The sequence below is a fragment of the Dysidea avara genome, chromosome 11 (genome assembly GCF_963678975.1).
Source record: "Dysidea avara chromosome 11, odDysAvar1.4, whole genome shotgun sequence".
Classification (NCBI taxonomy): domain Eukaryota; kingdom Metazoa; phylum Porifera; class Demospongiae; order Dictyoceratida; family Dysideidae; genus Dysidea; species Dysidea avara.
The window spans coordinates 7,553,874-7,581,014 of record NC_089282.1 but is presented as its reverse complement, the minus strand read 5'-3'; the positions used below and the strand labels follow the sequence as shown (position 1 = coordinate 7,581,014).

At 37.3% G+C, this 27,141-nt stretch overlaps 2 protein-coding genes across 5 annotated transcripts in view; one reads left to right on the top strand and one right to left on the bottom strand.

Moving 5' to 3' along the window:
- LOC136238050 (probable methyltransferase-like protein 25) lies at positions 1–10,375 on the bottom strand. Of its 4 annotated transcripts, none has more exons than XM_066028373.1 (12): positions 10,214–10,375; positions 5,800–5,865; positions 5,545–5,691; positions 4,341–4,415; positions 2,547–3,108; positions 2,059–2,208; positions 1,670–1,740; positions 1,527–1,615; positions 1,005–1,090; positions 733–837; positions 597–682; positions 1–253 (listed from the first exon to the last, which is right to left on the bottom strand). In XM_066028373.1, exons 1-12 carry the CDS (start codon positions 10,337–10,339, stop codon positions 227–229), a joined length of 1,590 nt encoding a protein of 529 aa, XP_065884445.1. In that variant the 5' UTR covers positions 10,340–10,375; the 3' UTR covers positions 1–226. The 4 variants fall into 4 exon arrangements, with proteins under 4 accessions (XP_065884445.1, XP_065884443.1, XP_065884444.1 ...); XM_066028371.1 differs by having other exon boundaries at positions 1–177; XM_066028372.1 differs by having other exon boundaries at positions 1–177; positions 5,578–5,691.
- Positions 10,376–10,378: 3 nt separating this feature from the next.
- Positions 10,379–27,141, top strand: part of LOC136238049 (protein broad-minded-like) — a 49,471-nt gene continuing 32,708 nt past the window's right edge. Inside the window, exons 1-2 of the mRNA XM_066028370.1 lie at positions 10,379–10,451; positions 11,900–12,081. Of these exons, the coding sequence (XP_065884442.1) occupies positions 11,906–12,081 (176 nt within the window). The 5' untranslated portion in view covers positions 10,379–10,451; positions 11,900–11,905. The remainder of the gene's footprint in view (positions 10,452–11,899; positions 12,082–27,141) is intronic.

The window sequence follows — 27,141 nt, the reverse complement described above, 5'->3', positions numbered from 1 at the left end:
TTTCTTATTTCAAAATACTGATCATCATCTATGTGATATTATAGCAACACTTCTAGGAGAAATACAGTCATCAAAAACAGCTTTATGATGGGAAGACAGGTCATGTTCCTTCAAGTACAGCAGTCGATCCAACATCACCAGATGCTCCAGTACTCCTTGCAGGCATACCTGCAATGCCTACACAACCAGTGAAAGTAAATGAGTTATCGAGTTGATAATGGCCTGTTTATGGAATTTCATAACGTGGGTGGCTCTATCGAAAGATTAATAACAGACATTCTTAATAACATTCATTCTTACAAAACATTTTACAGCACTGGAGTACCATATATACAAACACATACCAATTACATGGGCTTAAATGCTGATGGGTAGTTTAGCAAAATACAGATAATTTTTTACAAGTATCTGTCAAGTTTTCTGCAATACCAAGAAATACAAATACACAACAAAACTATCAACAAATTAAGAAGTTTAGTAGAAACTTGTACTGACTGGACAGATTTCAGCTATAACTACAATGTCAGTATAGACTAAATATTCAGAGTTCCTAGGAAATGATTACAGAGAATTTTTCACAGGTGTCGTTGACTTACTGTAAAAGGCTCTATGAAGGATAAATATTGATGATGGCTTCTGTAATACTCTAGTAACTTCTGCTGCAATGAAGAGTGATGTTCGTCTGTTAGAATTAGATCTTATTAGTTTGAAATTGTCATGAAATGTTGAAACCTGTTAGATTATAGTGGCTCAAAGTGGTACCGATGTAGTTCTCCCAACATTCAAATCTCTGTTTGTGGTCCACTTTTTGCTTGCAATTTTTTGGAACAAGGTGTTCTACAAAGTGTAAAACAGTAAGCTAACAGTACAACTAAGATACCTACAGTATTCAGTATTTAAAATAATTGTACACCTCCATCATGGGCCTGTGGCACAGAATACTATAGTACAATATACGGAGTATTTGAGATGAGCCTTTCAGTATATACTGTACTGTGGAGTACCTGTACTGACGACTGCCTCAAACATGGCTCTGTACCCAACATGTTTGATATGATTGTCATGATCTTTGTCACTCTGTGACACCCACCTGTAACATACATACACACTGACATCAGTGAAGATGATATACATATTATGTGTGAGGAAATGGAAAAGTTTACAAAAGGAATACATTAAACTCTATAGTAGTTTATTGTTTTCATGATTTAACCTACACATAACCAAATTTATACTACAACAGTCTCTGCCTAGTTTTCCCATAGCCTATATATACAATAAACAGGTTTCATTAACAGCACATTAACACAATTGTCAAGCTATGTTTCCAAACAAGTTTCTCATAGGGTGGTGATCAGTTCCTTAACTTGTGATCACGTAGTGGGTTAATATTGACACAAATTGGGAGGTCATCACAACAAGGCTTCAATTGGTGTGACAACATATAAGATAATGTACACGCATTTTAAAATCTTGTGACAGTTTCAAAACCTTATCATAGAAATCTATTCACCATCCTTTCTTACCTTGATACTGTTTCCTGGCAGGCAAGCCTGGCAGCATACACATTGAAATCAAATCTCGGTCTGTCATCACTTTGTGAATTTATGATATCCTGAGAGGGAAATTTTTATGGTGGGAGGTGCATGATTAAAAGCTGTCAGTTTACCTTAACAGTTGTACTAAGAGGAAAGAATTCAAATTGCGACCCGATCTTGTAACCACTGCCATCTCTATTCACTGTTAAATAGTATAAATGTATTTATTGTAGTGTGTGTGCTATAATAAATATACAGTTTTATCTCAGTTCCAATAGACATCAACTGTGAAAAGAACTAACGTATTGCTACTTCAAAAAGGCTTCTATCTTCCTGTGTATAAGTTTCATAACTTCACAAGGTACAGATTAAACAACTGATACTGAAGACAGGTGCTATTCTAGAGGATTCTGAACTAACACCAAGGCCGCTGTGTTAGCCATTATTTCTCGCTATGTATGTGTAGTCTAGTTTGCACATTAAATTTGACAAATAACTACATCGGCTACAACTGTCGTACTAGATGAAGACATCTTGTGGTAACAGCATCCAAATAAGACCAAACTACGAAGACCAATGAATGACGACTTGATAAAATAGTTTAACACTGCAGCACTGAGGTCACCACAGCAGTGTAATCCCACTAGACACAATCTATGATGATAGGAACCTAAAAAGAGGACACACAAAAGAGTCAATAAAAACTGAGAAAAAAATCTTGTAAGTCATTGAAGAAAAGTAAAGGGCAAAAGCTTGGTGATAACTGGGTACATAGATATGTGCAATAAAGGATGACAACCAATCAAAAACATATAGCCAAATGTCCTATTAGTATTGTGTGAATACTATTGTAGAGGTCTTATTGACACGTCAAGCCTCATGTATAACACCTGATCTATAAAATTCCAGTACAATTGTACACCAGTACAAACAAGGATGAACATCATTACAATGTGGTTGAAGGGGAATGCAGTATATTACAGCATTAAGCATTTATTCTGCAGATACCTGGAATGATGGATTGTTTGACTAAGTCATCTAACTGTTGTACACAGAGATCGGAAAAATTAAGCGATAATTGTTTTATCACAAATCTAGTAGGTGCACTGTATTGTAAACTTCTAGTCATTTTGGCCAAACAAGTTGAGTGTTTGTCATTATTTTCAACTGGTTGACAACCACAAGGCTTTGCAGTTGGCACAGCTAAAGATAACTCATCTATTGAGTGAGGGTGTTCAATACATTTGCATGACAATTGTGTTTCTTTATTTACACATTCCATGGAAACACTGCTGGTATCACAAGCCAAGTGTGATGGTCCTATACAACAAGAACATTTTGAAGCTATTTCATCACCAAGTGAAATGTGATTATTGGCAGCTTTAGTGCTTCCTGGATTAACAAAACTGTGGCATTCTTGTGGACTGCTGGTATGGTGTAGAGGTGTTGATTTGTGACTTGACACCATGTCAGTATGTCGCTTGTTGCCTTGATCCACACGATATGAGTCACACTCTACACCAATAACATCTGCTCCACATTGTTGTGCCAAACACTGTCCCAAGTAACCCTGTAGGGACACAAACACTGAGTATACAGCAAGGGTTGAGGAAAATGGCCCATGTGATATGGTACTATACAGACAGATAAACAGACAGAGAGATGGAGACACACACACGCACACACACAAATAAAGCAAAGTTGAAACTCAGCCATTGAGCCAGCACAGGGTTACCTGTCTTCACTTAATCGGTATATGCACCAACACACACAATAAACACATTTGTACACACACACAAACACATTGTTTTATTTAATCATTTTCTTTCAGAACTATAGAAAATCCCTCTACAAAACCACACTGATGATATTTACAGTTAGTGGTGGATGGAATTAATTATAATGAACAAGTATTATGTTTAGAAGTGGTTAGGTACTGCCCAATAAGCTATACATCTACACCATATATGGTCCATCTGGTCACACTGAAACTTTTTCTATTTAAGCCTGGACACTTTGACACCATTCAGCAATTACTCACATAGCAACACAGGTATTCTAAACAGAGGAAACCACTTTATGAATTTTAGGTGCATAAGAGGGAGAACGAAAACTTTATTGTCCCAAATATTTATAAACATTATTTAAATATTTTAATGCAAATCTTATAGACCCATGAATATGTGCAGTATAAAATTATGAATAACTTGCTATTTTCCCATGCTAAAAGCATATTCAAGTTCTCACTGAACAGCTTGTGCTATTTTTCCCACCCAAACAAGTACATAATTAACAATTAAACAATCATAATCAATTATCAACTAGACAAGTGACTATTATAAAAATATTAGTATGGTATACACAATAACTTCATTGCATAATACACAGTACAACCACAGTAACAAATCTGTGTGTGTGCGTGTGCGTGCGTATATATGTATGTATGTACGTATGTATGTATGTATGTATGTATGTATGTATGTATGTATGTATGTATGTATGTATGTATGTATGTATGTATGTATGTATGTATGTATGTATGTATGTATGTATGTATGTATGTATGTATGTATGTATGTATGTATGTATGTATGTATGTATGTATGTATGTATGTATGTATGTATGTATGTATGTATGTATGTATGTATGTATGTATGTATGTATGTACATATGTAGGTACATATGTACATACGTACATGCATGCGTACGTATGTACATGCATGTGAGTGTAAGCATGCACATGCCTACTGGATCTTTCAATAAAACACCAATATGACAGTCATGGTATTAGCAATGCTTACCAGACCACTGCCAATATCCAATACTACATCACAATCTTTACAATATTTCATTAAGTAACCTGCCAACCGGCTGACCTGTATAGAAAGCAACGATCAACACGTTCGTGTGTGTGTGTGCGTGTGTGTGTGTGTGTGTGTGTGCGTGTGTGTGTGTGTGTGTGTGTGTGTGTGTGTGTGTGTGTGTGTGTGTGTGTGTGTGTGTGGGTGCGTAACACTTTCAAAAAAGACATCTTGGTATGTTTATATGATATACAAAAATGAGTTGATATAGAATCACAGACTTTAAGAGTGAACTCATTTGAAGCTTTCATATTTAAACACAAAAACCATTTTCCTCGGCTGGGTACACATTTATTATACATATGTTACTATACTCATGCTCAGTGAAAAGTTAACTAATTTTTAAAATATTAAACTTTTGTTTTCAGCATTTAGGTCCCTGACAATCAGTGTGGGCAGCACAATGGTAATGTACTGTGGTCTTCTCTATTACATACAAAGAAGGAATAGTGTACTTGTGAATACTGGAATTATCTGTGTTGAAAGTGATACATGAACCATATATCCCTTCAAAAAGTACTAGTATACATGATAGTATGACACTCAGTCAATGGTTTGGTCAGGTATACTGCTTATGTGTGTGTTAATGTACCAAAGACATTATTTCTGAAGACAAAGGTATGCACATCTTTGCAAAATGTAGACATTCACATTTGCCACAAAAATAGTATACTGCACACCAAGAGTTGATTTTGATATACAGATGCAATACACACAGTCATGAACAGACACAAGCACTCTCACACACCCACAAACACGCACGTATGCACACACACATGCACACACACACACAAAGCCTTCAGCTGCCGCTACACGGCCAGCACTGTGTGCTACTCAGGTACTATGCAGGCATGCCCTCCTGGGGCAGGACTAGTAACCCGCAAGAGACTGTACCAAGTCTCACAGGTGATGGTGTGGGCACCCAAAGTCCCACCTGGATCCTCAACTGCTATATGAGACATGGACAGTTGAGCATTTGCTTCCCTAGTATACACCAGGTACCCATTGATGTTATAGCTGGGTGGGCTGCTTCCCCAGTTGGCACCAGACCACCAGGTCCCCATTTTAACAGCTGGGTAGACTGGAACACACACACACATACACACACGTACACACACACGCGCGCACACACCACACACAGTACTTCATGTTGCTTCTTTTGACTCATTCCCCTCACAATGGATACATCCAGTGGTACAGTTGCCTTAACAACATCATCAGACACATGTCGTTGCAAGCCATACTCCACACTATCAGCAACAAATGATATCAAGTCTTCCGGCCACTTCGACTACAAACCACAAAATAAAATTGTAACAAATTGTGAACAAGCAGATAATTGTATCCAAGCTAAGCATGTACAATGTAATTACCTACAACATTAACTAATTTACTATACCTCAACTTGTCCTGTTGGCATGTAGCGTAACTGCTCCCTAGTCATGTGCAACATTGGACCCCTCCACTACAGTGAAACAGAAATGTACAACATGTACATACACTATGTCCCATACAGTATAACTTCTCTATAGAGATTATAGCAGTTTATTGTCTAGAATATAAACATACGTAAAAGAAAAAAAAGTCACTTTAATTCCACATTTAAGGTACAGTAATTGAACACCGGCACAGATTGCTGTAGATTTTATATGGAGGTTTTTCTCATCACCACACTCTCGGTATGTTAGGGAGTTTTTGAAGACAGACTAGACTTCAGTACATTACTTGCAATAGACGATATGCTTATCCAAAAGAAAAATGATCAATTAGGCTGGTATATTTAGTGCCAACTTGCTCAGTTTTTTTGTTGTCCCATTTTCAGTACAGTACTCACACACATTGTACACGTAGTGTACACATGGCAAGACATTCAACAGGAAAATTGTTGTGGTCATGTAGTTTACTAAACATTCGTAAGAGGTTTTCCATAGAAATGGCACGTTTATGTAAGAATGTACACAATCTGTAAATCAAATTATTTGTGACTGAAGTAAAGATTGTGTATAACGAGCCATGAAATTCCTTGCTGGTTAATTTCAAAAAGAGTTTTCCCTCCATTGGCCTGTATCGACAATATGTACAATATGTGTAATGTAAATATTATAATAAACACGTGATTCTTTAACATGTCACAGTGGTGACTGAATGTATTGTGGTCTATGGGGAAAAGTGCAAATCGCTTAATTTTTTTTGTGTTTACAGTAGACTAGCTGCGGACGATTCTTTGATAACAACAAATTCCTCTAACTCAAAAGTAATGCGTTACAATCGAGAAGCCGCACCAATAGCTCTAATGGTGAGTTATTGTCTGAGCCACATTCGCTGCCCATACTTTTGTATGGGATTCGCGAGAATGAGTCACCATTGAGATTCGGCGCCACGCAAACAGCCTGAATTTTTCTGTTTGAGTAATTAGAAATTGTGCAATGCAAAAATATTAACAATTTCAAAGCTGTCAGTTTATAATTACAATTCAAGTTGAAATAAAAACTGTCTTTTGTTGATATGTTCTGTGTTTACATGCCAGTCATGGAGGTTGATTGTATTAAAATGAAATTCATTGCACATGTAGAAAAAAATAGCCAGTGGTAACTTGGTAACTTAGCAAACCACTGTTGTGCATGGTAACACTGTTGAAATAATGAAATCACTAAAATATAATAATAGCAAATAAACCATTTTATACACCACACACACACACACACACACACACACACCACTAGTTAATGTTACCATGTCTACAATAACACATTAAAAACCTGAGTGGGTATAACTTTGTTACATACCCAAAACAGAAACTCTATATCAGATATTCCACAGGCTGTTATTTTGGAGCTACAGTCAACAAACTTGTACTAATAAGATAGGGGACACTATGAAAACAGTACACGGTATCAAATGATGACATGTGTGGCTATTCATCAGGTAGTGGGATGAGATATACAGGTAGTAGGAAACATTTACAACACACACTGCAATGTACGTATCATGACATGGACCACTGGTAGGATGAAGTGTAGAGTTATGAACCATAAGTTGTACAAGCTAGTTTACCATACTCTAACTAAACTTCGTTCCACCTGGATTTCTTAAACCATTTGACATAGTCATATACGTAAGCTAAAGGTGGTCTTAGCTCACTACTAAATGATGGTTTGTTGAACTCCGACGTCCTAAAGTTTTCAAATGAGAATCACAGCAAAAGCCTGAATTGATGTACATGTACAGTAGTAAATTCAGAAGTTTCATTGTTGAAATTATTGAGTGGCACTTCTAGAACAAGTTATCCAATAATTTTTCAAGCCATATTTTATTTAGCATCTGAAATTACACCATTCAGATAATACATAATGAGGTCACCTGTACAAACTAGTGAAACTACCCAACTTGAAAATCTGCAGCATTTATGGTGCCTCCAATGCATACATAGTCACATTGACTCTTCAAAATAATATGTAGACTAGATACCACAGCCTGCCTATATATCTGAATATCCAATATGTACATCAACACTATAGTACAATACACAGCCTATCATTCTACTTGCTTCTACCCAAATACTTTATGCTTATGAATTGGTATAGGCAGACAAGTAGATGAGTATACCAATATAGGTACGAAGAGACAAGTACACCAACATACTGCATGTAGACAAGTATACAGGAGAGTGTATATATGCAGTCATGACAGACATACATGCCGGAAGTAGTTTCAAGAAGACAGATATGCATGTGAGTCTTACAGCAATGTGTCTGTGGTTAAATTTGTATGGAAGTTAACTATAGATCAAAAAAGAATAGCTAATTCCTCACTTTTGTAGTAATAAAGGCTTCCGTACAACATTTCATGTTAACAGATACCATGCATAAAAGTTTTAATAAATTATAATAAAGTGTCAACACCTTGTCTGGCAATACTGAGCATCTGCTTAGAATGCACTAGAATGCACCAGAACATCACACAAGTACAGCTTCATTAGCAGGTCATTTCATAGTACATGCATTGAAACCTCATTCAGTAACTACCTCTTTAATAAGATCACCTCATTGTAGTGGTCTTACCAAACCAGACGTATGTAGCTAAAGTGTACTTTGATTGTGATTTCTTGCATGCAGTAGGTCCCAAAACGTAAGTTAAGACGACCTCATTAACATATTATAGTAAAAGAGGATTTACAACGGTGGTGTCATTCCCATAGGAAGTTAGGTTTTAGGAACCAATAGTTTTATGCACAGGTGGGAGTGGCCATATTTTGCTAACTCTCTATTGTGAATTTATCTTGACAATTTCCTTTACACTATTATGGTGATTGCTATCAAATCATGGCAGTATCCAGTCAATATGTCGCAAAGTTTGTTGCCCAGACCAAAAATTTTAACGGCACTGTTACTAAGGACTATGACAAGGTACGAGGATTTTATCAGCATTAGTACACAATGGTTGAAGATTTGTATGAAGGCAAACTGAGGCCGATTCTGTTGAATCCATAACAAGACAAGTGACAATTGTCCATAGTGACGTCACCATTGCAAATCCTTGTTTATATCATATTTCTTGCTTACAAAGATGGTGTAACACAGGAACAAGAGGTTAGCTTATTAACCTATCATTTGTAACCTCCAGGACATCCTAAGTAGGGATTCGAAGTACAAAGGGGATTATGAACAAATTTGTGTGGCTTGGCCTTATAGTATAGCGGCATAATGCAAAAATCATGCACTTTTTCATAAAAGCATGAAACTTTCCACATTAGTACTCCCCATGACATAAATTTTTTGATATAGTGCCATCGCAGATTTGTGACTTTTATGGCCATTTTTGCCAAGAAATTTGATCATTTTTGTCTTTATCTTCCCGAGGCATTAGTTAACTCACTAAAACATGGTACGAATATAAAGATCTTTTTGAATGAAGCAACTTAGTTTTATTTGCGGCTAATAGGTGAATTTATTCCAAAGTTATGATCATTATATCACCCATGAATTTTGAGATAATTTACCTCTCCATGGGTAATGTACATCCCAAGGGCAGGTAAACTCAGAGAATTTTGGAGACGATAAAAACAATCATAACTTCAAAGCGGAATTACCTATTAACTTCAAATGAGTAGAGGTTCATGTGTTGGGGGGATGACACCTCTACAAATTACATAAGCCATTCAGCAACCAAATCACAAATCAACAAGTCTTGAGTGATTCACCCATGCAAATAATTAAAACTGTTTGAAAACTAGTCTCGTCTCACAAATCACACTACGGTAATCACACGTGAAGTTTCAAATCAAGTTTCAAATCACAAATCCAATTTCAAATCACAAATCACAAAATAATTTCAAATCATGCGTAGGTATCGCACCCCTCGCTCACGTGCAGGCCACCAACCTCACAAGGTTTTAATGTGATGTAAGGATGGAGTAAGGGGGCTGCAATGACAGCCGTCTGCTTCAAGTTTGGATCCCAAACGGTGGAGTGATACAATCAATGCGGATACAATAATAGCACAGACTACTCAGACTCACATGAACTACAACAATGAGTCCTGAATATCCTAAGCACATGGTGTGTGTATGCATATGTAAGTATTCAGCGTTCTACTTTCTGACATGTAACATAAATCTTAATTGTGGTGGTAAACAAACCTCTATACCCGTAGAGGGGGGCTTTATTATGGGCATGTAACATTTAACTGGAGATGGTGTAACAAATGCATAGATATTTATGCTACACAGATGCCCACTATTCAGTAGTGCACAAAATGCAACATATCCATACCCGGAGTTATACGGAGAGGGCAATGTAATCTATGTAGCTTACGTGTGGAGGTATCCTGTCCCAAAATTGTTCCTTAAACAATTCCGTGACTTTCACATCATATATCCACCTGTGGACCGCTAGAAAATCTATTAACTGTGTGACAAACTTCTCCGAGTATTTCTCCATAATTAAAATTAATTGTGATTACTTATAAATACGCGGTAGAATTAAACAAAGTTCTAATTAAAGCACATTGTTGGAGACCATAATGCTGAGGCAAGACAACAACTGATAATCGGTATGTTCTGTAGTAGATGTTTAACTACACACTAGACGGCTGTAATCAAGCTCATTATAAAACAGAGGCATGAGCTAAACAGGTTTCTTGATGCACCATAGATATCGATACTAGAACCTAGAGTCTATGGGTGCACACTATTGTACTGTGTTCACCCTCCCTAACTGGAAAAGTTATAATAAATAGTGCGAATTAATGAGTTAAGCAGGTGTTAGTTAAATAATGTAGGTAGTGGTTCAGCAATAGGGAGGGTGACTCACCCTGTGACTGGTATGTGAAGTTAATCTACTACTGGACTGTGTGAAGCCATAACTATGCTGTAATAGTTCTTGGTAACTCCCTTACCTGTATATTACAAGAAAACGTTACAAATGAATTTGTGCATCTTTAGGTCATTACGTACATCCATGCCAGCTGTAGGCAGATAAGCAAACTTTGCTGAATCCTGAATGCATGGCTACCATCACCCCATGCAGCATTCCTGCTTGAACATCAATCAAAACTTCTGTTTTTCATCCCATTGCCTCAAGTTCCATCATTTCTGCTATCACTCAACGTCTATTACTCAACATGACGTGAACCTGTACTATGTACAGAGTAACTGAGTACCTGTCTCACCACACTACTTGTTATTTGTCTTCACATTCCTGTGGGCCTAGTGCATAGCATGCATATTTGTGTCCCTATTATTTTTGTCAATTTTGTTTCAATAATAATATCAGCCAAATTATTTGAAGTGTGTACTGCCAATAAAAAAAAAATTTACATACTGTATGTATGAAAGTAATAGTTGTATCACGGGCACGAGGGCTTTTCTTGATTTGTATGCCCAACGGCTGCAGACCTGAGGGCTAAGGGCATAATAAATATCAGGCAAAGTTCGAATGCTTTGTGTTACAACTATTGTGTAACACTTCTGTAGCAGGCTATTATCCTGCACCAGGTGATCAATCACCAAAGCCAATTTGAGTGCCAATCACTGAATTGATTTTATATACTGTACATGCTTGAAAATTTCAATTGTGGGTTAGGAACTGATACATTCTTGTAAGAATATCACAGAAAAATGTTCGTTATTGAGGCATTGAAGGACAATAATAGAGTTTACTAGAGAGACCTAGAGGAGTATACTTCATTGTAAAGGTTACAGTGTATTTCATGTTATCTGTAATGCTAGTGTAGTTATGGCACTAACAAACCTAATGTTTCCCAACTTGTAGGATAGCAAGGTTAATAAAATGCTTCCATCTGAGTGGTGAAAATCCAAGTCATGCATAATTATTAAGTCCCACAATTGAGCAAACAACTCAGCTACTCATCAAATAAGCCCGGGTGACTCCTTTGATCCATCCACACACTGTTTTGTACTTATATGTACTGTATGTGTATGTATGTATGTATGTATGTATTTCTGAAGCAAATGGTGTAGCATAAAAATTTCTTCACAGTTAAAAATGGAGGGTGACACTCCTACTACAACTACAGCAGAAGAACAAAATGAGCAGACAATGATAAAGGGGATTAGACAGTTATTATCTGCTGTACACACGCTACACCACAGCTCTTCATCTGACTCTTCTGTCAAGGAGATCATGGAACACCTTGAAAGTGTTGATGTCAACTTTCACAGGTATGTATGTATGTATGTATGTATGTATGTGTGTATCAATGAAATAGGTATACCATGGCTATGAGGGATCGGCCTTCAGGCCTGTGGCCCAGGTGTATTTATCAGAGAAACCTTGGAAAGTTGGGTTTTTAATCCATCGGCATGAAAGCCATATTAATTTAATTATACAATCAGTGCATAAAATTTTATGGATATATTCAGTTGTTTTCCTGCACACATTTGTGAAGTAACTATTATTTTGTGGTCACTTTGTTTGGAGAGATCATGTTGATCATTTTGATTTACCAATCTTCAGATTACCAGTGATGAAAATTAGTAGCTATGATGCTGTATTTGTTCAAAATTATGAAGCACGTATTGTTTAGCTGTCTCTTAAATTTAATCCCTCAAAAATTTTGCAGGATTTACTCTTTGCTACATGTATGTATGTGGCTCTTAATCTTGCCAAAAAAAAATGCTGTTTGCTTGGACTACATGAATATGTTTCGGTTTGATATGACCTTGACTAATATAACACATAGCAGGTCTCTTGACCTCACCTGTTTGATCTTGACTACTACAACATTTAGCAAGTCTCTGGATCTCACCTGTTTGATCTTGACTACTACAACATTTAGCAAGTCTCTGGATCTCACCTGTTTGATCTTGACTACTATGTGAGTCTCTCTCACCTGCTAGTGCTGCAATCTCATATATGTGATGGGACTGAGTGATACTGCCATTTTAGTATTACGATCGATGTTAAAATCACTATTCACGATACTGAATAGACGATAACTTACAATTAAGTCAATCATAGCTGGTACTACATAGTGAACTGCTCAGCATTCCTACAGGAAGTGATAGCAAACTAGCCACTTATTTATATTAACAACAGTAACAGTTATTGTAACACATGCTTTGAGGTTATGTTATGGTGTTCACATCTCTCTGCAGGGTAACCAGGTATCACTTACAAGGATTCTTAGCGAATACTACATAACAAATGGATTTTTCAATGACACATTTTTTTGTAAAGATTAATATACTCTAATAGAGCAGTTGGTTACCTTCCTTCTTGGATGCCACTGCTGTTGTGATTATTGGTTAAATATACCTCCAGATACATTCTTAAACTTGAAAATTTTTCCTGGGGAAGACCCTTCTAGGTGTACAAGAGGAAGTACAAAGCGTTAAGGATAAAAGGAGACCCATTACCCCACTAGATTACACCTGCTCTGTAAGACAAGAATAATTGAGCATTTAATACCCCTAATCTTAAGTGGTATTAACTGGGGAATCATCATGAGTGTATGAACACATCACAAAATCCAATTTCACCAGTAAATACCCTAATAAAACAGTCATTGTTGTACTCTAATAGAACAGTCACATAATTCTAAGTAACTATTCTATTAAAATCACAGAATTACACATAATTTGGGTCTTGTTCATTTTGTGCTCTTCATGTAACTCCATTAGTATACCTTGAAGAAAGAATAAATGGAATCTGTAACATTTTTATGCCGATTATGCAAAGAGAATGTGTGGTCTTCAAAAAAATAAGTGTAAAGCAAGGAATATGTAGCTGGAGTGATGTAATGTGTAGTCTGTCTGAAATACTGACCAATCAGTTTTGTTTATTAAGTGTCCACACTCCAACTATATATCCTACTATGATTGTGTGTAATTCACACATATACATGGTTATGATAAGGTATAAATAATAAACAATATTGTGTTCATTGCATACAGCACATTATAATATGTATGGTGTGTGCTGTATGGAGCTTCAGCTTCTCTGAACCTGATTGTGATAATGTTAGATTTAGTTGTCATGTTATTGTACATACACATGTGTGGAGACCTGAGTAACTGGCCATTTAAGTTTTAAACTGTAAGATAGTTTGGTGTGAAAACTTCATATCCTGTGTTTATTTTGTAATGCATTGATGGTGGAACTATAATCAAGACTCACGGTAGTGAATCGCGCGGCCAGTAAAGCAGAAACGTGCGCTGCAGACGATAAATGATGCGACCACTACATGTGAGGATATTACAGGTACGAACGTTGTCAAATTCGGCCTTCCTGTAATTCACCCGTCACTTACGCTATCCCTCTGAAACTCTAGAGTTAAACTCATCGTGTCACTAGTAACTACCACACAAGCAGTGAAGCAAATCCATGCCGATAGTTTCGTGATTGAGATTGCCGACATCATAGGGGAAGTTTCATTTATTTTTTTTATCGTATGCAGTTAGACGCAACCGCAGGTGTATGCCTTGTGTTCCTTTGTGCATTCCGAACATTGATTGCCCTGCTATCGCTTCAGTATTCACTCAATCGCCTCAAGATTCACATCATCGATTTCACCATACATGATTACCCTACAGTTGTAATTTCAGCACCAAACAAAGTTTCAGTCGTCCTCAGTCGACTTAGAGGCCAAATACAAAACCCAGATTGTTGTTTTCCGCAATACTCGCTTGGCATGTAGGGCAATGTGTCTTTAAACTGTTCTAAAAGTTTCGTTCAGATTGAAAGATATGTTTTCAAGAATGGTTAGTTTGAAATTTGAATTTAGTCGCCCCCACTTAATTTGCTCTCTGTAAGAATTTTACTCGGAATTTAAAAAATGACGCAGAGCTCAACTGCGGTCACTGGGTATTGATGAACTGGCGCTCTATGTAGTTAATCAGTGCATATAGCCACACAGAAGTGTGCTGCCATAGATTATAATCCATAGATATAATCTATGGTGCTGCATACCATCGTTCGTTTTGAAATTTGAATTTAGTCGCCCCCACATAATTTGTCCTCTAAGGGCGCGGCTTAAAGAATGACACTGCGGTTACCAGTTGTTGACACAAGCTGTGAGTAATTAGCACATGTAGCTAGCCTAAAAGGAAGTGTCAATTATTTACAATTGTCACCATGCATTATTGCATTTTATAGCACCTCCACACATAATTACACATGTAATTACAACATACAGAGGACACATGAATACCAAACACTTTTCACAACAATAAAGTAAGAATTGTACAATAACGACTGTAATATAACTGCTATGAAAATGTTTTCCAGTGGCCCGCCATGGTAGCAAGTCTCACATGACGGCATGTATATTCATCCAAACACAATGGGAGTAATGAGTAAGTACGATGACAAGTTGGTATGACTCCATTTGTAGAATCCAGATGAGTGGGTGTGGCTCCAGTATGTCTAAACAGTTAACAAACATTCCTATTATAAATACGTGCTAGAGTTGCAATATAATAGTATAGTATTTAAATGCAACAATACATAGTCTCCATTGCATCACTATCAAACGACACTAAGTGGAGGATATTGTTGCATCTCTAGTATGTATACTCTATCAGTACAACCTGTCTTAATGGCCACCAGTATAGAAAGACAACCACTCTTGAAAAGCCAATTCCAATTGAGAATTTATACACTGTTACTTGCTTATTGAGTGAAGGTGCAATAAACAAGTTCCACCGTAATTTATACACGTGATCTGATCCTGTATATTCTGTCAGTGGATAAGATCCACTTGGCCAGGACAAAATGTGACTCAAATGTCCTGGATGATCCATACTCAACCCACTGATGACCCAGTGGCACAATGGAACTGAGTATTTATAGAGAAACAATTATATTTATTTCTAAAATGTGTGAATGTGTGGACACATTACAACACATTACAACACGTTACATGTACATGCAAGACATGCTACGTACTGTTTTAGCATTTCAAGTCACCACATTATGTACGGACCAGTCAACAATGTTTCATAGTGCCCATCAGTAAACCTGGAGAAAAGTTACGAAAAATAAAAATTCACATAAGTACAATGAAACTTCATTAATATGGCCAGCTGTGGGACCAAAAAATTTGGCCTGAATAACAAGGTGGCCTTATTAATGAGGTCATAAAATACTGCTTAGCTATATTTGGGACCTACTAGAGGTGGCCAATATAATGAGGTGGTCTTATTAAAGAGGTGGCCACTAAGTGAGGTTTCACTGTACATGCAGTTCACAATGGTGAACAATATTAATGGTTAACAATATACACTGAAACCTGCAGGTCACTTCTTGTGGAAGATTGCTCTCTACACAAAATGACACATTCAGAGATTGTATTTAGACGGATGATGCAGTAACGTATTGTGACTTCAATACTCGTGATGTGTCACTGCTAGGCAGCAATCATATACATGGCACTGCCGATGCACAACATCGCACTTGCTCGCACACACAATTTTACTCAAGATTTTACAAATTGATAATTAAGGGTTGTGGCAACTAGCTATTTCGCTCGCAAGACTGTGTGGCAGCTGTTTCCCTTCTGTACAAGTGGCCTCCAAGACAGGTCCACTGTGGATGAAAGCCAGGCATTAGATATTTGGTATTTCATGTGTTGAAGGCATTCCAGGGCTTCTGGTAGTCTCAAATCTCACCACAGTTTAACTCAGGCAGTGTTGTGGTCACCACTAAACCACTGGAATGCTGTGTTATGCTTGGCTACTATATTGTAGAACTGAAATGGATACTCTGAAAAAAATATCCTATGGATAATGACTTCATCACTTTCTTCATCAGGAGCTTATAAGGACCAATAGTGACACTTTTACACATTGGGTTGACGGCCAACTGCCTACGTCTGAAGCAGTGCCTTTGGTGCTCTAGCAGATTGGCTGCCCCCTTGCTGCCAGCACTCACTGTCTCATACGCTGTTCACACTAAATCCATCTCTATAGCCAGTTAGAACAGCATGCTTCTTACCTTTTTTTAAGGCCCCAAAATGCAGCCACCCCTTTAAAAAGCTAGGTCAGAAAATTTTATCCCTACGATCTGAATAATGACCAGTTTTCACTGTACTATTGGTGATTAGTGATCATGGAGGATTATTTATTAAGATACTAAGATATACAAACACTACAACCTCTAAATATAGCAGTAAATTTTTTACCCTGGTCCAATGTCTAATAATCGTGAGAGACTCTACTGTGACAAATACATGTTTATCATGATATGTGCTAATTGCCTTTTTACAATTAAGTTTTACAACACAAATACATGTATAGTTAAACTCACCAATTGTGACTAAATGCCTTCAACATGAAAAGACAAGCAATGAGACAACAGCCTGGCAAGCCTATTCTGGTGCGCTTATTTAGTAGTAATATAAATTTTAAAGGTGTTTATTTACAACAGGACATAATTTCACGTCCCTCTATTGTCTCTACCTTTTCTTTACTATTCTCATTTCATTTCACAAGATCTCTTATTGATATGGGTAGGGGCATAGCTTCTTCGCCTGAATTAGTCAATGCTTGAAGTAGATCGAGATACTCTAATAGAGCAGTCACATTTCTACAAGTGCTATATTTTTATATTGTAAAGTCTGTAAGTAGCTAGTAATTTAAACTATACAATCCGATGTTAGGCAGAAGTTGTAACTATGTTAAATATTGATTGCTGTGTTACAGCTGTTTTGTGACTGCTCTAATAGAGTATCTTGATCGTTTTAATGCAGTACAAGATGAAAGGCAAAGTGTTATTAAGGGTTTACTAGTTAAAGTGGGTGTTAGTTGACTGCAGTTGCATGCCATTAACAGGGTCGCCCAGAGAAATTAGGGGGCCCAGGGCAAAGAGTTAAAGAGGGGCCCAGGGGCAAGGAAGGGTCTAGATCCTGACTGCTCTATTAGAGTAAATCAGTCTTTCTTTAAACAGGTATTCAAGGGGCCCCTGATGGGGCCTCCTGGGACCTCTTTCAGGCTGGGGCCGGGGGAAAAATACCCCAGTTCCCCCCATGTGGGCGGCCCTGGCCACTAAAATTACAGTTATATTTTAATATTCTGTCACTGTAATCTGGGGTTTCTGTCAAAACCATGGAAACTCACCTACTGTTATCAACAGTGCATTACTTATTCTAACAAAAAGTATTGAAATCCCATCCAAAAACAGCTTATAGCTGTAAAAAAAGTGCGCATCCAAGTAAAGCAGAGCTAACTGCGACAAAAAGTAATGATATCATAATGCAGCCATGTGTGAGGTGTGCAAGTTGTAAAATTAATATTAGCTAATCAGATAATACAATGTTATTGTTAAAATGTTAATGAGAACTATGTGATGCTGCTAGTTTTTAAGTGTGTGAGCATCTTCATAAATGCCACACAAATTTAATTCCCAATAAAGCAATGTGTATAGATTCTCTGATAGCAATAAATAGTTTGAGTTTGGCCGCCTTTCCTGTATACGGCAATGCTACAAACAAAGGAAAGGTGGCCAAACTCAAACTATTTATTGCTATCAGAGAATCTATACACATTGCTTTACTGAGAATTAAATTTGTGTGGCATTTATGAAGATGCTCGCACACTTAAAAACTAGCAGCATCACATAGTTCTCATTAATACTTTAACAATTAACATTGTATTATCTGATTAGCTAATATTTATTTTACAACTTGCACACCTCACACATGGCCGCATTATGATATCATTACTTTTTGTCGCAGTTAACTCTGCTTTACTTGGACGCGCACTTTTTTACAGCTATAAGCTGTTTTGGGATGGGTAAGCCTATACTCAACATCACTTTTTGGCTCCAAGGAACCGTAAAGAAGATCACTATGGTTCATTACTGCTACACCTTCAACATGCTGGATTTTTGGTTGATCTTTGGACCGTTGAAGTTGTCTGTGTAGGCCATTCATGCCAGTGACCATTACAAGACTAAGCAATGTATGCTATCTACCGAAGAGTACAATACGTAACATACTTCAGCAGGCAGCTCATGTTGTTACCATCTTCTGTTTGTACAGGATATTTAACTATCAGGCTTCACCATCATGGGATGTAATAGATCCGTTGAACTGTTGATATAATCCATGCAAAAACAGCCAAGCTGTATAAAAAGGGTGTGGCCTTCAAAAATCCTGGGTGAAAAAAAGTTGTGAAATCAAAAGTGGCGGCCATAAAATGGCTGCAGTGATATTGATGATATTACATTTTGATAATGGCTTTTTTGTTTGGATTTCACTTTATTTTGTATTTTAAATATATACCCCAAAGCCAACCATAAGCTGGTTTTGAGGCTTGTTTTACACAAATCATTGTTCTACTTATCTACAGATGCAACGAAGATGATATAAGACAAATTAGTGCTCTACCAATACAGAAAAATACCTGATACCAAAGACAATTTAATTTATACTGACATAATTTTGTGCTTGCTTGTTCATGGCTTGTATCATAGTGCCTGTATTTATTTGCAATAGTGTTTTGTAAAAGTAAATTCCTACCAAGTTTGGTATTCATGATTGTACTATTTTTCTATTAGGATTTTGCAGTGACTGTTCTATTAGAGTATCTTGATTTTTCATGCAAAACATGACAAGTTACAACTGCTCAATTTTAAACAGCAAATCCTGTACCTTTTATGCTAGAATACAATTTCCAGCCTGTTGTCACAAGTTTTATTAGAGTAGGCCTTAATAGTAGTGTACTACCCCACCGATCTGTTACCTTTTATCCCGCAGAGACTGTTCTATTAGAGTATTTCAACTCCACAATTTACAGTTGTTTAGTTTTTGCCTTGTAACTTTGTAGCTGTCAATACAATTTCTTGTAAACCATGCACAAAAGGTTTGAGCTATGATGGTTAACCTACTGTGTATGCATATTGATTTTATGTTATTCCCCTAAGTGGTTTACCCTGTAGGAGTGACAACAAGTCGGCCTTTTGAATGCAAATAATTGTCCATAGCTCTATGACTAGTAATGATCAAATTTGCACCAAAGTTGGTGCATGATTGTTCCGCAACACGTTCTTAAAGTGCACCAAAGCTCAAGATAATCTAGCTTCACTTTTGCATTTTATAATAGTTTTTTTTAAAGTGTGTGAAAAGAATGATTTATGCTGTAAGCCCCCGAGCCCCCTAAAGGCTCCAGACTTGGTAACCCTGAGCTTAAACTCCTGGCCCCTTGTAATTATATTGTACATATAACTGTCAAATTATGTCACTATCATCATCATTGGTTGTTAGTGTGAGTATTACCGTAGTAAATTAGTTTGGAACTTGGGATGACAGATAATCTTGTGAAACAAACATCCGAATGCCATTTTATTTTGTGGTGTGCTGCCTTCTGGTAGCATTCATGTCCCTTTAAGGGGGGTAATTAGCTACATGTTATGGCCAGTGGCTGTGGTGGTCTGATCATGCTGGTGGACCAGCAATTTCAACAATGTGGTCTGTGGACTGTGTATGTACTGTGTGTCCAAAGAGACTTGAATTTCTCATAGTATACGTTTACAATATGCGTATTCGTATATTTGTGTCCATATGTGTTACGTTTGTATGGTCTTCAGTATAAATTGTTCCTTTGCTGTAGCTTCAGCTTTGTGTTTACTCTTGTTTTATTTCACATTGTCTATTCTTTTCAACTTTCAGTCAGTTAATCCGTGAATTTCTCCCTTCATGTTTAACGCTGACAAATATTCATACCTTTCCTCAGCTGCTTCTAGGCAATTTAGGCCCACCACATATTGCCTTACTTTTCATAAATAGTAGGAATGCACCAATACCTATTTTTATCGGTATCAACCTTATTTGGTGATATCGGATCAGTATTGGTTATGGTTTAAGTGCTCCATACCATAACCGATACTTTATATATGATATCATTTAATTATTTTTCAAGATGGCGGCATATGTAGTGAGTGGAATGGACCATTATGGAAGAACATATAACAATGAATTACTTGAGAGAAGCCACTGATTATGATTGTTGTTTGTTAGTACAGCTGAGCCACAAAACAAGATTTGTTTAAGCCATATGCAATGATTGATTGTCGTGATTCAAAACAAGATGGCCACAAAACCAACAAGCAGTGCAATAAGATATTAGCAAGTGTGTTATAAGTTGGTATAACAGCAGTGGAGATACTGGCTGTTTCTTGTAAATGATGCTTCAATGGCAAAGTATTGGTATCGACCAGGTATTGGCCAATTTCCACAAAAATGTATCGGTATTGGATTGGCTGGTAAAAAGTAGTATTGGTGCATCCCTAAAAATAGTTAGTGCAATGTTATTACACTGTGCTGCTGGGACAGTTGCACCTTAGCCACATAGCAGTGACTGTTCTATTAGAGTATTTCACTAGCTGCTGTATGTTCTATTAGAGTAAGTGTGTTTTCTATTAGAATAATTACTACCTGCAGGTATATACATGTAAGTGAATTGTGTGTCAATTATCCAACCACATTCACTTATCAATTGAACTGGTAAATAGGGTAATGAAACTACTGTATCTTACTGGGGAATTCAACAATACTATAATAATCCCGATATTTGGTTGTATTAGAAAATTGACAGTCTGGCATATGTACACATGTACAACACAGTTTCTATTCTTGCTCATATACCCATGCTACCAACATGTGTAATGTATATAGTTAGCTAAGTTTGTCAATTCAAAGATTTGCACTTTTGACTCTTCAAATATTGTCCATGGAGACTACATGTAAATGTTTCTTGTAGGCTACCATATGCATGAATGCCCTGTACTGTTAATAGCAAATAAAGACTCTCTGCTGAAAAATTGTGTGTTAATGATTTGTTGTGATGTGAGGTGCTATGTACATATGTAGGTGTGGAGACATTTTAAATGTTTTGTGTGGCATAAGTTTTTATTGTATTACCAGGCTACGGTGTTTTGGAGGCATCAGCAGTGACCCTAGGCCAATGGCTCATGATATGTAACTCATGCATGAAAACGTGATTTGCTTTATAGTGGCTGTGTTGGAGTAACGTCAGTCTTCATCTTACATATCCCCAATTTAAATGCCAAATAACATACATGTTTGTACCAGTTACAACAAAAAATTTTTCTAAGAAAAGAATAATCTAATTACTACACTACAGCACACTTGGCAGTCATTGTTCTTCAGCGGACATATATTGCCACAGTCATCTGAACATGATGGTTTTAGCCTGAAATGGATGATGGTAGAAGGCAGCTCTCCCATCGACAATCTCTAGCACTGGTCAGGGAACTGCAATGTGTATCACAGTTTTTGCCAGTATAATCCTTTGGTGAACTTTTATCAAAAAACATTCCAACAGCATAAGTGTTTTTAGGAGCTGGCTGTACACCATTTGCCATACACTTGTCCACAATTTTTCTGAGATCAACATCACCAAGTATGGTACCTTTCCAGTCATAGTCATTGAGATGGTTAAACAGACTTGCATAACATTAAACTAGTTTTTCTGTGTGATGTGCACAAATCACCATCTCAGTAGCACCAAATCTTGCTTTATTGGGTATGTTACACCATCAGTCACTGAAGTAAGTCATTTGGCTGTTGAGGGGAAGATCTTCCATGTTAGAATGTTGCCACACTAATGTTCATCCTCCACCATCTATTTTGAACATGTCACAGTACACCTAATAATAAGTGATTATCTGCATGTACAACTAATGCTGCATCTCCTGTACCCAGAAGATTCCACTTTTAACTGATAGCTGTTCTTTTATTTACTTTCAAGACTTAGCACTAGTAGACTTGGTAAGTCCAATTGTTGGTGGCAGGCGGATGAAAATCACTTTATTATTTGAGCATTAGATCTTTCATGTATTTTACATACCTGTGCAGAACCCATTCACAATTCTTACACATCCAGACCCACAGTGTGGGGTTTTTAAAAACATGTGGTGTGCCATAGTCAAGTTCTCCTTCATTGGATTTAGTGCATTTTTTTGTCGACTCTTTCTACATCCATGAACACAAACGATTTATGTATTTTCATGTATAGTAAACTAGTTGTACCATATTATGCCATGGTTCTTAACAAAATGTTCTTCAAGCAGTTCTTTAGCCTCTCTAAATAAAGCTAGTCGACTATAGCAATACAGTAATGTAGTGACTTACCCACGAAGGACCAGCAGAACACAGATAGTATAGAAAGATACTATAGTCATTCTACCTAGTTTCATTCCTCTTGCTGAAACTACGTACATAGACTATGCAGACAACAATCTTACTGTGACAATAGACACAATAGACTATTGTTTCCTGCCGACAAATGTTATGTGGTGGAGACATATTGTCTGCTAAGCTAATATGGAATTCTCCCATGCTCTGCAGTTGATTTATAGAGATACCTGCATAGTATGCATGTGAATATATAGGTTATGCTATGTGTGTTCTCTTGGGAAGAAAATACTGTGTGGTACTGTATATACTTCCTTTGTAGATTCCTGCTAGAAAAAATTCAGTGTTTGACCCATTTTTCAAAATGTATTATCATTTACGTAACTACTTTTGTACTGAAAATAATTTAGAAGTGTGTCTACATAATTATGTATGAACATGTGCATCTATTTGGTAAATTAATCAACTATTACTACATGTGTACATGTGTAATTAACTCCGACAGACTGTAGTTATACATGTATGCACTGTGAAACGTCCACCTCTGTAATAATAAGACTGCATCATTGTAGTGGCCACCTCTAGTAAGATGATGATCATGTAATTGAAGATAAAAGGAAAGGTAAAGCACAGCAGGCTGACATTCATCAGAATCACTTGCCAGCAGTAAGTTTGTTATTATGGCGTGAAATGGTGGCTGTACATTGCTTCGTCTAGTGTCTAGTCTTACACCTGTGTGGTCAGACAGGCAGGAAGGCCAAAATTGGGCTTTGGATTTTTAATATCAGAGTATTTTTTGTGTGAATTTAAAGTTAGATGCACTAAGATTATTCCATAAAGGTGATTTTGATCATGTATCATGTTTCTATGTATGATGGTTATGCCTTAATCTATTGTGTAGCAAGCAGGGAGATCATATAAATACTCTAATAAAGCGGTCACAGCCACACCTGTATAATATAGCTATGATATAACAAAAATGTTAACAAACTAGTACATTTAATAACTATTAATTTAAACATGAAGTATGTAGGGTTCTAGTGATAAAACTGTGAAACTAGAGATATAAATTATGGCAGTTATTACAACATATGTGACTGGGCCTGCGATAATAGGGCATGTGGGCACATGATTTTTGCCTGCTTTTTCACACTTTCATCACTCATAACTTTCTGTATCATTATGCTATGGCTTTGTAATTTTCGGTTCTTAGTAAGCATTTGATTGGCATCATGATGCAAGTTACAGAATGGAAATATACTTTTCCACTACTGAGATATTACCTGTAGAGTGATAGGGTGTAGTTTGTGCCCACATGCCCTGTTTTCGTAGGCCCGGTCACATATATAGCCATGTGGAAAAATCCCTACTTTGGCATTGAACAGATGGTGGTAATATGCTAATGTAGGGATTTTCCCACATAGCTATGTTGTAATATTGTAGCTTCCATCATTCATATCTCTTGTTTCACTACTTTATTGTTGGAACCCTATTTCATTTCTAAATTAATAGTACTAGTTGAAAACAGCTAATGATACTCTACAGTACGATATATACCACTTTAGCATGGGTATTCAAAGGCGCCACTTGGTGTTTAACTTGCATATTGCCCAGGCAATATCATGGGAAAATGGTTTTGCCAATGACTTTGGTTGGACCCACCATAGAAAAGGAACTTGGGATCAAGACACACGGTAGTGTGTCGTGCGGCCCAAAAAGTCGGCGCGCCCCACCGTGAGTATATTGACAGGAAGAAAGAAAACGTAAATTTCACACCTATGTAGCTCTGTGATCCCTTATCCGATTGGAACCAAATTTGCTAGAGACGTGCCGCCCAGTTAGGGGAGTCTACATACCAAATTTAAAGAAAATCGCTCCAGCTATTTCCGAGATACGAGCGAACAAAATTTCGTTTTAATTTCTTCGTTTTCTTCTTCATTTTGCACACTTCGCAAAATTCGCCATAAAACACGAATGCGTGCTCGGATTGGGCTGAAATTTGGCACACTTAAAGGGCTCATTAAGGCGGATCTCCGTACCAACTTTGGTAGGAATCCGATGAACATTCACGGAGTTATGACCGATTATTTGCGTAAAATAAGGTCGAAGGTCTGTCACGCCTACAGGATAAACCCCTTGGAGGAATCAGTTGAAAATTGATATGTAGATGGAGCAACCATCGTAGGAGTGCCTTTTTGTGGTTTGAAAGGAATCGGGATAAAGACCATGGAGATCTGACACAAAACCCAACCTGTGTCAAAATTACGCGATCGATTTTTATGAATAAAAAAACTATTAGTTTTCGTGTCTACCAGGCAGACCGCTTAGAGCAACGAGCTGAAAATCAGTATGTAGCTGGAATAATCATCATAGAAAGTCCTTGCAGTAGTACAGAAGAATCGGATTACAAATCACCGAGTTATGATTTGAAAGGCAACTACTGTACGTGCAGCAAATGCGAGATCGAGATACTCTAATAGAACAGTCACCCTAATGAAGCATTCAGCTGCATTTATAATTTACTCAGTTATATTACATTGCAAGTTATTCTGCAAGGAATTCAGCTACAAACAAGTCACCCTGTAGTCAGATCAGCTAGAAGAAGGTACCTAATAGAGAGTTCAGCTACAAAGAAGCCATCATGTAGAGAGTTCAGCTCAAATAAATCACCCTGTAGAGAATTCAGCTACAAACAAATTGCCCTGTAGAGAGACCAGCTAGAAGAAGTTACCTTGTAGAGAGTTCAGTTACAAAGAAACAATCATGCAAAGAGTTTAGCTGCAAACAAATCACCCAGTAGAAAGTTCCGCTATGAACAGATCACACTGTGGAGAGTTCAGTTAGAAACAAGTCATCCTGTAGAGAGATCAGCTAGAAGAAGTCACCTTGTAGAGAGTTCAGTTACAAAGAAACAATCATGCAAAGAGTTTAGCTGCAAACAAATCACCCAGTAGAAAGTTCTGCTATGAACAGATCACACTGTAGAGAGTTCAGTTAGAAACAAGTCATCCTGTAGAGAGATCAGCTAGAAGAAGTCACCTTGTAGAGAGTTCAGTTACAAAGAAACAATCATGCAAAGAGTTTAGCTGCAAACAAATCACCCAGTAGAAAGTTCCGCTATCACACTGTAGAGAGTTCAGTTAGAAACAACTCATCCTGTAGATAGATCAGCTAGAAGAAGTCACTTTGTAGAGAGTTCAGCTACGTACAAAGAAACGACCATGTAAGAGAGTTCAGCTGCAAACAAATTACCTGTAGAGAGTTCAGCTAGGAACAAGTCACCCTGTACAGAGATCAGCTAGAAACAAGTCATCCTGTAGAGAGTTCAGCTAGAAGAAGTTACATTGTAGAGAGTTCAGCAGTTCAGCTGCAAACAAATCGCCCTGTAGAGAATTCAGCTACAAACAAATCACCCTGTAGAAAGATCAGCTAGAAGAAGTTACCTTGTAGAGAGTTCAGCTACAAACAAATCACCCTGTAGAGAGTTCAGCTACAAACAAGCCATCCGTAGAGAGATCAGCTAGAAGGATCACCTTGCAGAGAGGTCAGCTACAAAGATATCACCCTGCTTCATCTTTTCTTCTTCCTGTAGTAAAGAAAAAAATGATAGGTTAAAAAGCCCTAAAGCCGGCCTATGGTCGGCTTTGGGGTATACAAATACAAAAAGAAGTGAAATCTAATCCAAAACAGCCAAGCTGTAAAAAAAGAGTGCGGCCCTGAGAAAGGTTATGGTGAAAAAAGATGTGAAATCCAAGGTGGTGGCCAAGAAATGGCTGTGATGGTAGGTTAATGGTAAAAATTTTAATAACGACAATTCAGGTGAATTTTGTGCCAAGACCAAGCGGCACCAAATTCACCTGAATTGTCGTTATTAAAATTTTTACCATTAACCTACCATCACAGCCATTTCTTGGCCGCCACCTTGGATTTCACATCTTTTTTCACCATAGCCTTTCTGAAGGCCGCACTCTTTTTTTACAGCTTGGCTGTTTTGGATTAGATACATGTTTTCTGACACTTTTAGTTACACACTGTGATAAACAATCGCAGTCATCACTTTAAATGTATGAGGGCTGAAACTGGGTCAGCACTGATGCTGTCCTAAACAGTACTCTGGATATGACCC

Coding starts and splice junctions, on each gene's coding strand:
- LOC136238050 (XM_066028371.1), bottom strand. CDS start 10,339: ATGGAGAAATACTCGGAGAAGTTTGTCACACAGTTAATAGATTTTCTA. Junction 1,741..2,058: donor CCACAAGATGTCTTCATCTA/GTACGACAGTTG, acceptor ACTATTTAACAG/TGAATAGAGATGGCAGTGGT. Junction 178..596: donor CCTTCATAGAGCCTTTTACA/GTAAGTCAACGA, acceptor CTGGTTGTGTAG/GCATTGCAGGTATGCCTGCA.